Source organism: Thamnophis sirtalis, unplaced genomic scaffold, assembly GCF_051295495.1.
Source record: "Thamnophis sirtalis isolate CommonGarterSnake01/CBP01778 unplaced genomic scaffold, rThaSir2_p1.2 scaffold_1, whole genome shotgun sequence".
NCBI classification, from domain to species: Eukaryota; Metazoa; Chordata; class Lepidosauria; order Squamata; family Natricidae; genus Thamnophis; species Thamnophis sirtalis.
Genome location: NW_028261381.1, coordinates 49,367,828 through 49,380,104, shown reverse-complemented (window position 1 = coordinate 49,380,104; position 12,277 = coordinate 49,367,828). Strand labels below are relative to the sequence as shown.

The 12,277-nt window shown below is 36.9% G+C and overlaps 1 protein-coding gene across 1 annotated transcript in view; it reads left to right on the top strand.

Annotated features, from left to right (window-relative positions):
• The window catches only part of LOC106552522 (kalirin), a 489,228-nt gene that overhangs the window by 326,435 nt on the left and 150,516 nt on the right, over positions 1-12,277 (top strand). Inside the window, exon 5 of the mRNA XM_087707922.1 lies at positions 5,010-5,522. Coding sequence (XP_087564048.1) covers positions 5,010-5,522 — 513 coding nt within the window. The remainder of the gene's footprint in view (positions 1-5,009; positions 5,523-12,277) is intronic.

Genomic DNA, 12,277 nt, shown 5'->3' with positions numbered 1-12,277 from the left:
GTAGTTTATTTAATTTCCAATGTTGGGCAAATACAATTCTTGTTGATATATAATCAAATAAGCATCCTCTTTCTTGAATTTCTCTGGGATAATACCTAATAAAAAATATCTCTGGTCTAAATTCTATTTCTTGTTGTAACATTTTCTTTAACCATACTCTTATCTTAGTCCAATATTTTCTTGCTTCTGCACATGTGCACCACATCTGATAATAGGAACCATTTGCTTCTTTCCAACATTTTGCTGATTTGTCTTTAAACATCTTTGCTAATTTTCCCAGTGACATGTGCCACCTATAAAACATTTTGTATACATTTTCTTTGTAAGCTGTTGACATGGTTAATTTATAGATCCTTTCCCATAGTTGTTGCCACTTTTCTAGCTCAATTGTGTGGCCAAAATTCTTTGCACGAGTTAACATTGTATCTTTAATCACTTCTTCTACTAGCCTAGTTCTTAATAGATAGCTATATAGTTTATTAATTATTCTTTCTTCCATTTCCGTAAGTATCTTATCCAACTCCGAGCTTCCTAAGTTAAAAGTATACTCCCTTTTATCTTTTTCATATCTTGATTGTATTTGCAATTGTGAAAACCATTCTATATCAATCCCTTGTTTTTCTAATTCTTATTTTTGTTTTAGTTCCCCCCTTTCTGTTAAGATATCTTTGTATCTATTGATATTTTTCATACTACTAATATTTGGATGTGTCAATGCTTCTATTGACACATTGTTGAATGCCACATTGGTATTTCTAAATAGTGTGTCCCTTTCACTCTTTCCCATATTTTTAACAATCCATTCCTTACATAATGTCTTTGAAAATAGCCATGTGCCTTATTTTTACCATACCACAAAAAAGCATGCCAACCTAGTTGCAAATCATGCAAATCTTCTTTCTCATTTTAAAAGAAAACAATATAAATAGTTGCACATGCCCAAATGAACATTCTATCCATAACAATATGCTTGCATGTTGGTGGCTTAACTGTTATGTAGACTGAGCAAAATATATAGGCATAGATCTTTAATGGCAGTCGGTTGAAATTCAAGCGACTCAATTTAGCAGCTACAAGTCATTGAAAAGTCCACTGATACCTGCCAATGTCAACTTGAAAGAAAGATACTGCCCTTAGGCAAAGAGGAAGGATTATAAACAGGAAGTATGTTACTCTGACAGCTACTTCTGCAGAAAAAAAACCTACTCTCTTGAAGAACCCCAGTAATAGCCAGTTTTATGCTCTTATTTTCCCTTCAGGGCCTGTCAATCCCAAATTTTTGGTAAGCAAAAAAAAAAGAGCGGGGTTGACATGTTACTGACAAATTCAGATTTCTGGAGTTTACTGTTAACACTGGAGATGACCCAACAAGCCTCCTTGTCATTAATTCAGGCTTTTTACAAATTACTTTTCTTTCCTCCTGAAAAGACTGAATGAGCAGTCTGTGCTTTGATTGGTTGCATTTGAACTGGAAAGAAATATGACAGCTGATAGGATGTTACCTTGTCCTTGCACATCTTTTCTTCCTTTCTGATGAAGTTTGATAATGTATTCCTATTCATCTCGAACTCCCCAGGGAGAATCTATCTGAATAATAAATGTATCTGCAGAATGCTTTAAACAAAGAAGCCTCCTTTTCTATCTTCATGTTAAAAAGACCAATTATGGCAGGAGAAGAATATTTTGAACAGATTTAAAAACCAAGTGAGAAATTTTCTGCCTTCATTGACATGTCCTATCCTAAATTTAATTAGAATGTAAATGTAAAGAATTAACTGTTTGAATTAACACACACTGCTTATGGTGCATTTTTTAAATACAGTATTATGCCAACTACTGACTCAATATTAATAAAAACAGTGCAGGAATATATCTTAAATAACTGTTTAGTTGTTTTCATGGCTTTCCCCCCCAAGTTTTGTATGCTGTCCAGAGTCTATTGGAATTGGGCATCCTATCTATCTATCTATCTATCTATCTATCTATCTATCTATCTATCTATCTATCTATCTATCTATCTATCTATCTGCTGATTTTTCCAATGAAGCAGAAAATATACAGTATTTGTGCAGTGTTGTTTATGTCCCAGGTAGGGTATGAAAAAAGCATTATCATAGTGCTACAATTTCAAAATTGGTTGACATTTCACTCTTTAGACATGAGGCATTGCATTGCTTCAAGAAGCAACTTTGAAGAATCTTTGCTTAAGGCATTGTTGAAGTGAAACATCCTATCAAAACTTTGCACAGTCTGGATAAAATCATGAGTTATATATCACCTAAGCTAAAAAAAAAATTAACAATAAGAATTTATGGTAAGGAAACCCAGAGCACAAGAACCTGAAAGATCTGGGAAATAAAATGGTTGAAGAGAGAAAGAAAAAAATGATCTAATATCTCTACTAGAAAAGGTACTTAGCAGATATATCAAGGTAAGCTAACTTTAAAAAAGTATTTCAACAAAGAAACAATTGGAAGTATGCAGAGCTATGGTCAATGGACTCTAGATTATAAACAATGGAATGGACTCCCTACTCAAGAACTGAGAAATAAGAAGATTCCAGTGGGAGAAGAATAATGAGAAGTATTTGATATCTGTTTAATAACTATTTCAAGATGGGAGTCTTCAGTGTTATATCAGTCATTCAGTTAAGAGAGTATTCATACCAGAAGACTTAAGGATCAAAGGCAAGAGTTATATTCAGTGTATTAGAAGCTATGAATTCAAGTTCACCAATAGCAATAGCACTTGGACACATAGCATATAGTGTTTTACAGCACTCTCTAACCAGTTTACAGAGTCAGCATGATGATGATGTTCATCCATCATGTTCGAAGAGGACCTTGACATCTATCAGGTTGTGGGCTGTCCACAATATGTCCGCAGGTGGCTGGTAAGGCCTATACAGGCATGAAATGTTCTGCCACATGTCGGGCAGGCATGTGTGGGCACCATTGTGTCACCATTGTGACAGACTCAGCATATTGCCCCTAACAATATGACCTTGGATTTTATTAACCTTGGAAGGATAGAAGGCTGAGTCAACCTTGAACTGATCAGAGTTGAACTTCTGACTGTGAGTCTACCTGCAATACTGTATTCTAACCACTGTATCACCATGGCTCCCAGATGGCTCCTGATATTGTAAAATCCTAAACTCTTCAAGGCCTTAAGGGATGAAAGTAACACTCCAAATTGTACTCACTAAATCACTGGCTGTAAGTGTAATTCTTTCAGTGGAGGAATCATATAATTCATATATTTTGTTCTGTATAGCATTCTAGCTGACACATTTTGTATTAGTTCCAATTTCTGCAAACTCTTCAAGGGTAGCCCAGCATAGATCACACTGTCTAGAGTGCACTGCAAAGATCAAGATGAAATGTAACCAAGGCGTGGATAACTGTTGCCAAGTCTGACCATCTCAAAAATAGATGATGTACTACTGTAATTGATGTAGTAGTCCTAACTGCATAAATGTGCACCATGTCACAGCCATCATGAATTCAATGACAGGTGAGGGTCAAGGGGTATTTTCAAATTGGAAATCATTCCTTTCATGAGGATTGCAAACCAACCAAACTACTCTAAATCTCCATCTCAAAGTCTAATTTCTTATTTATCAAAAAGTAATCATTTTGTCTGGATTTAATCTCAGTACATGATCCAGAACATTTAAGCAATGTTCAAGATATGATTGCCTTTTGAAGTTGGATAATAAGGTGCAATATGATTGGATGATTGGGGGGAGGGGGTGTCAAAGTTTTTATTGAATTCCCCCAATTTCAGTTTCAGATACTTTAGATACTGAACAGCATGGAAGGCAAAAATGCAGTCATGCAGGAAACAAGGATACTTTCTAGAAGCAGCATGACAGTAAGGACTAGAGCCATTATAAAACAGTAGTCCTAAATTGCATCTACTTTGCAGCAGCATTCCCCAAGACAACCAGAGCAGTCTTAATACTTCTCCAAGCTAAAACATCTTGACTGAAAAGGGGCCAGATAATCTCTAAATATATCCTCTGAAACATCATTTTTGGAGGACAAGAACTTGCTTTAAGGGGCAGACTGAGGACTGTATTTGGAAAAGTGTCTATGTACCGGGGGGGGGGGGGACATAAATTAATTTATAATGGTTAGACACAATGAACATGTTATTGTACATAGAGTAATCATTTTGCCTTCTGTCAATTAAAATTACAATTGGGGACAATCTTTTTTGGGCTGTATCAAAAGTTTACAAAGCTACACGAACTTTAGGTTGAACACTCCTGCTGAACATTTATATACGTACATACGTACGTACATACATACATACATACATGCATACACACACACAAACACAAACACACACACACATATACACATACAGCATTCATAAGAAGTAGTACCTAGTGTGTGTATTTTGTGAAAAGTTTTCCAGTTTTCCAAATTATTTTTCCAGTTATTCCAGTTTCCCAGTTATCCAGTTTTTCAAATTATCACCCATTGTGAAGACATCCTGAATGTGTATGTGGTCAAAGGTGAGAGGTGAAAATGTACTTTTCATAATATTGGTTGTAGGCATAGGATCCATCCCAAAGGAATTTATGCAGGACAGAAGCAATGCTTCATTTCTTGCTGATTTCTAGTAACACTGATGATGCCACCCCAATCATCATGAGTTCTTTTTCTTACAATGTCCATTTATTTTCCCCTGTGGTTGTGAGAGTCAAGACAAGGCAATTCACAGCCATATTGGAATAGAATGTATATCTGGCTTATCTGACTGTTAAGCATTTTTCCTGCTTAGTCCTTCTCCATCTATACTGTCTGATGAATATCTATGGAGGTTTTCAGTCATCCAGATCATAGTTATATCCCAAAGGTGCTTTTTCAAGAGGCAATTGGTCTTTCTGGTAATGGTAACAAAATGTCTGATGAATAGTCAATGGTATCCTTAATTGTTACAGGATTTCTATATAATTACTTTAAAACTAAATCACTCTCTTTTTTTTAACTCCTTAGACAAGCATGGTCTCCGTTGAAGGTTTAACAAAACTGGTTGATCCCTCCCAACTAACAGAAGAGTTTGAAGGAACTCTGGATTACAATCATGATGAATGGATAGAGTTGAGAGTTTCCTTGGAAGAATTTTTCAATAGTGCCATCCATTTATTATCCAGGCTGGAGGACCTTCAGGAAATGCTGGCTAGGAAAGAATTTCCAGTGGATGTGGAAGGTTCAAGAAGACTAATAGACGAACATACCCAGCTCAAGAAGAAAGTAATCAAAGCTCCAGTGGAAGAATTGGACCGTGAAGGTCAACGATTATTACAATGCATAAGATGCAGTGATGGTTTCTCTGGTAGGAACTGCATTCCTGGCAGTGCAGATTTCCAAAGTCTTGTGCCAAAGATTACCAGCCTTTTAGATAAGCTGCATTCAACACGACAGCACTTGCATCAGATGTGGCATGTCCGTAAGCTGAAACTCGATCAGTGCTTTCAACTTCGACTTTTTGAACAAGATGCAGAAAAGGTAAGATGCCGCCTTTTCTTCTTCTTGGCTATTCCCATGAAATCCAATGGCAATGAGAAAGTTGTAGCCAAATCTTTTTCTCCGATTTACCAAGATGAAAGATTAATCAGGGATATCAATCACAAGTTACTTGTAATGAAAAATCACTGAACTAATAATTGTTGGAATAGCAAGAAGCATTAGAGCCAAAAACTACTCAACTTGTGATTTTTCTGATAAAAGGTGATCTTTATTCAGTATTTCCGAGCTAACGTGACACATCTCAAATTACTTTTTTTTTTCATTTCACCAAACCTGATAATAAAAGTCCATCATAATCAGAACTGTGGAACAATTTCCACTCAGGAGAAGTTGTAAAAAGGAAACGTGAAAAACCAAAGAAAGAAGAATCATATGCGTATTGAGAAACAGGCCCACGGGTATCACAAGTTACTTGGTTGAGTACATGTGACACCCTGAATCCAAACGTTGTATGTTCACTTTCTAAACCAGGAATGAATAGTCTGCAGTCTTTAGACTGTATGGTGTGAGAGATGTCCACAGGGGGACCTAAAAAAATGAACTTTTGTGAAAAGGGCTATGTAGTGAAAACAAGTGAGCAATATTATCCAGTTTTCCAAATTATCACTCATTGTGAAGGCATCCTGAATGTGCATGTTGATTGAGAGGTGAAAATGTACTTTCATAATATTAGTTGTGGGCATAGGATACATCCCGAAGGAATTACGTGACACAGAGCGCTCCTCCTGTGGATATTCCTGTGTTGTGTATAACCTCATTTTTGTATTCTTCAGGGCCACTCCTAGATTGTGGTTCTGTAATTCACCAGTGTGATTTCCATGGGTTATTTACTCAACCCAAAAGCAAAATAGGTACACTAAATCTTCAGTAGGCTTAGAACCCATACTTTATTTAAATTTTAAAAATCTTGATCACTCCTCTCCGAAAAGTGGGTTGAACATGTCGGTCCTGCCTCCTCCAAGTTTATCCCTGCAACATTGTCCCATTCTTTGTGTCACACTTAGAGGCAATGGGGTTTTTGTAAGAACTATGGACATCAGCCTTATCTAAGTGATGAATAGTATAGTTGTTTAACTATGTGTTCTATCATGAGTGTCAGGGAGGTTAATGCTTTAGGTTATCAGAACTGGGCAATTGTCCTGTTTCTAATCAGGGTACATAATACCGGATGGATTATTTTATGCAGTTCACTGAACCATATTTGAACAGAATTTTAAAGTGTATATTAAAAACAAGAGCAAACTGTTACCATTTTCTGTTCAGTAGGTAATTTAATTCCTTAAGTTTTCAGTAGTTCTTCAGATTTTTCTAGATTTCAGTGTGGAATGACTCTGCAATTCACGGGCATTATTAAATCTGTTCATAAGAAAAATTTCCAATTGAAGCAGAAGATGGTATAACTTTTCCCTCCCATTTCCACACTTTAATATGTCAAAATGCAACTCGAGGCAAAATGACTATTTGACCTAGATCATTCTTTTTTTCTCCTTTAGCAGTAATCATTATTTTTAAAATGCCATAGTACTTGAGCCTTTCCATTTTGGCTAAAGTTGTTTTATTTATTTTATGCCACCTGCGACCCTCCATAGTAATAGTTTGTTTTCCTAGCAAAGAGGTTGCTCACCAAACTGATTATGATTAAATCTTGAAGTTAGATGTCAGTAAGATGTACCTGTGAATTTATTTAAACATGATTAAAAGCTAAGTGGCATCAGATGGTTTGGCAAAACTTCATAGATAGGACAGAGAAGAAGCATCCCATAGATCAGCAGTCTCCAACCTTTTTGGCTTTGGCAGGGGGAGAAGACCCTACAAGTGGCAGGCACAAACATATTTATGTGAGCAACACACACACACACATGCCACTCGCGCAAAGGGAGCTTCAGCGCATGCACTCGCCCGCTGCCTGTGCAGCCTATGTTGAAACAGGCTGTGGCCTAGTAATGGGTCATGGCCCGGGGGTTGGGGAACACTGCGCTAGATCACAGAGGTAGGGAGTGGAACTCAGTATAGGTGTGTGAAATATGTAATATGTATATACAGTTCAAATACAAAGGGCCTTTCATCTTCTAGGCATTCACCTCTAAAAGTATGATTCAGTTTGGATTATCATCTGGGGTATAGTGTCTGACCCACAGGAGGCTATTACATATTGCAGGTAGTCCTTGACTTACAACAGTTCATTTAATCACTGTTCGAAGTTAAAACAGCACTGAAAAAGACCGTTTTTCACACTTACACTGTCATCAGCATCCCCATGGTCAAGTAGGATGCGTAACAATTTGTTCATAGTTATGATGGTTGCAGTGTCCCAGGATCACGTCATCCCTCTTTGTGACTTTCTCATAAGCAAATAGCAATATAGCAATAGCAGTAGACTTATATACCGCTTCATAGGCCTTTCAGGCCTCTCTAAGCGGTTTACAGAGAGTCAGCATATTGCCCCCAACAATCTGGGTCCTCATTTTACCCACCTCGGAAGGATGGAAGGCTGAGTCAACCCTGAGCCGGTGAGATTTGAACCGCTGACCTGCTGATCTAGCAGTAGCCTGCAGTGCTGCATTTAACCACTGCGCCACCTTGCATTTAACCACTGCGCAAATAAGAAGCATGTTAGTTAGGAACTTAACAACTGCAGTGATTCACTTAATAACTGTGGCAAGGAAGGTTGTAACATGGGGCAAAATTCACTTAACTGTCTCACTTAGCAAGAGAAATGTAGGGTTCAATTGCAATTGTAAATCGAGGACTATGTGTACGCATGCTAAAAACAGGACCTCCTAATTATGTAACATTTAACTTTTAGGATGAAAACCAGTGGTGGGTTGCCAATTTTGTTACTATCGGTTCGGATGCGCTCCTGCACATGCACAACACTTCTGCGCATGTGCAGAAGTGTCCGGGCAGGTGGGCGGAGCCTCCCACCGCCGCTACTACCAGTTCGGCCAATCCAGGCCAAACCGGCAGCAACCCACCTCTGATGAAAACCTCTGACATATGTTGTTCATGTTACTTCTTGACTTGAGAAAGAGAGAGAAAGAGATGATTGACAGACTTGACTATGTCTCTGCAGGGAAAGGAAATAAGTGACTAATAATATCAGTATTTGTCTATTATATATTGTGGTATTGCAATGCACAGGCTGCTTAATTTCAGAAAACAAGTGATGTTATGGGGAATTCTAATACATTGCTTATGATTATGATTATTGGGCAGGGAAGGCAAGGGTAGATGTTCCATATTATAGTGGAATAAATACTGTAAGGACTGAAAATTTCCGCCTATGAACTGCCTGGAGAAATATTTTGGAAATACTTTGTGCTGGTGTTCATGTTGTTTCTTCTTTTGATTCTTTTTTTTCCTTAAGTGAGTAATCCCATGTCAGTATTGCTATATGAATCAAAATACCTCTCCTATGGCAATGAATACCCACTTATAATAAATACCTAGGGTAGTCAATAGAGAGAATTACATACTTATGCAACAAAAATAAGTAAAAACAGATGTCATGCTGAGAACAGCATGTTATCAGTCCTCATTATAAGTGTTGGATTGTGATCCAGCAAATTCAGTTTAAATCTTCATAGATATGAATATCATTGTTGACCTTGGATTAGTTACACACTTGGGAGCAGATAACATCAGAGGCATTCTAAGGGAACAGTGTCTGAATATATGGCAGAGGTATAGGAAGGATGTATGCCATCTTAAGATCCTTGAAAAAAGAATTGAATAGTAATGGATTTATAAACCATAATCCTGAAGTTCTTATAGCAAAAAATCCAAGTATAATACAGTACTTCGTAAAACTGAGTGTACATAGAAGTGCATGAGAAATTTTTAACCTGAGTAAGAATTTATTATATTTATACTTCCTAAACCTCTATGAAAAACACAGCACAGCATGCTAGTATGTTGAAATCCATGCTTTCAGTATTAGTGATGCAGCTTATTGATTGAAAAAACGGTATCAAATATATTTAGTAAGGAAAAATTAGCTATATATATATATATTAGAAAACAATATGCATTGTTCAAAACTCGTGGAGTAAAATATGAAATGCACTTATGTGCTCACAAAAATGCATATAAAGGGAGAAGTTTGTACACATGCACACTACAAATATGTGCAACAAGAAGAAAGCTTATGCTCTGATCACATTAATATTTTAATTTAAAATGTTAAGTTAGTCAATGATGGATGGTATTTTAATATGTCTATATTACTGGATGATATTTTTTATCTATTGTATATTAAGCAACAAATGTTATAATTTTTTTTGAAGTGGTAATTCAGCTAGTCTTGCAAGGCTAGGGAACTCGACTGTGATTTATGCAGCTATACAAAGAAAACATAGAAGTCGATGGATATCATGATTGAAGAAAATGTTTTGACATGCAAAGAATCCTACAGAAAAAAAACCTTTAAAAGCTTGTATGTTCACTCAGGTAAAGCTGGTTATTTTTTATGCTAAACAGGAGGAATATTCTTTGAAGAAATTGAAATATTGGGACTCGGGCAAGAAAGCTGGCAAATTGCTGCTTATCAGTTGTAATGGTTTACATGGCATGTAATGGAACACATTTTCTATTTGCATCAAAGTGATCTCAAAAAGTGGAACGTATTCCATTTACTCTGCAAATAGATAGAAACAGGTTTGGCCATCCTAGTGGATTATTTCTGCTGGGGAGTAGCTACAGCAAATGCAATTCTTTTATTTTTCCTAAACTACTTACACTGGATTTCATACTTCCTGGATAGATTAATAGATCTGCAACTGATTTGCAATTGATATCCAATTCTCTTTCTGCCTATGGAGAAAGACTATACAAATCCCAAGTGCGTATATGGCTGTAATTTTAGGATGAATGAAAGCAGAGAAATTATATAAACTGGGGGTGTATATCATATATCATCATATATCATCAATCATCTACATATTATACTATACTGTCAGAGTTTGTTGCAGAAAAATCAAATCCAGAAAGCACACACTGATTCAGCTGGATTCATTAACTTCTTTTTATACATAAATAACAGATGAATAAATGTACAATACCAACAGTAGATTCTTTCAACGTGGTAGAAGTTACAAGCAGAACACAAGCAGGAGAGAATAGTTAGTTTCATTTCAAGTTCAGAGCAGACAGAGTAGTTTCAATTTTGATTCTCAGCACAGACTCAGATCTGTTTAAGCTCCCATTGGCTGACTTAGTTGCTATGCCTATTCATTGGCTGACCTTGTTACTATGTTTCTCCCAATCATAAATATTCTAACATATACCTTATTCGCATCTTCTATGGGTGGTATGTATGTTCCTTAATGTCAGGTCCTCTACCAGAGGCCTGGGAATGTGATGGTTCTGCACAGTATCTTAGCTGTTCCTAGCACTTATTGTTTGGAGGTCTTCCCTGTCCTGAAAGAAAATATATTGCAGCTCAGGTCGGTCTGTCATACTAGAAAAAGTAAGCTTTCTAAAACATGCTATGCTGTTTTGGAAATACTCAGCAAAAGGCTGAATAATCATTGAAAGTAAGTTCATAATCCAAATATCTTTACTCCATTTCTCTAACATCATTCAGTTACTGTGAATGGAGAACAGCACGATCTTGGTTCTTCGTAGTCCTTTATGAAAACTGAAGTGTTCCCCAGTGTACATTTTTTGGCCACAGCTGTTGAAAAATGTCCAGCTTCAGCAGTAGACATTGGTGATGCAAACTTGCAACTTCATTTGAGAAGGCAGCAAGGCCCATATTTCTGATCTCCCAGTGAATGGGCTCCTAAAAACAATCCAATTTGCTTGTTGCACCTGCAGAGCTGAGTGCTAACTGGATTGCAAAATCAAAACATTGTGTTTGGTAGAAACATGTGCCAAAATGAACTCCAGATCTTTCACACTGTAGGAGCCTTGGATGCTGCTGTTTTCCTGAATATCCATCCAAATTGCAGTCCTGGTGCTCTGGGTATTGTTATTATTATGAGCTATGACTTTCCATCCTCCAGCCATCTGTAAAGAACTGGGTCTATGTTAAACAATCTGCGAGTCTGATCCTTCCAGATGGTCCTTTTAAAAAATTCTTGTTGAAGGGAAAAAGGAGCAAAATCTCTGACAAGACATTGACTGCCTAACCTGGACATAGGTCTCATGGCATTCAGTGGACTTTTGAGTCACTATGTATATAATTATTGAATTGAATTGTCCATTAGACTTGGATTCCTTATCCTTATAATAATTTTGTTCATTTAGTGTGAGTAGGGTGATTTGTAATCTGGATAAAATTATAACATCTGGTGTTTCTTTTCATCTCCAGTTAACTTCTGTCTGTTTGCATACTTTCTCCCCCATCAAGAATCAGGAGAGCAGATACAATATAAAACAGCAGTCAAAAATTGAATAATAGGGAGATAGTTATGTCTATAAGCTCTGCTTATCCATTGTTTAAGGAATCATGGTTAATTGAATTAATTCAATTTTAACTTAGGTTTGCATGATATACTAAGCTATTAATCACATTGTCTATAATTGCATAATATACTAAGCCTGTGATGGCAAATCTATGGCATGCATGCCACATGCGGAGCATATTTGCTGGCAAGTGCTGATTTTCGGCCTTCTGGAGGGTTGGGGAGGCCGTTTTCACTCTCCCCAGGCTTCAGGAAACCTTTGGAGGCTGGGAAGGGTGAAAAACAGGCCCAACGGGCCAACCAGAAGTTTGTTCCTGAAATTCCAGT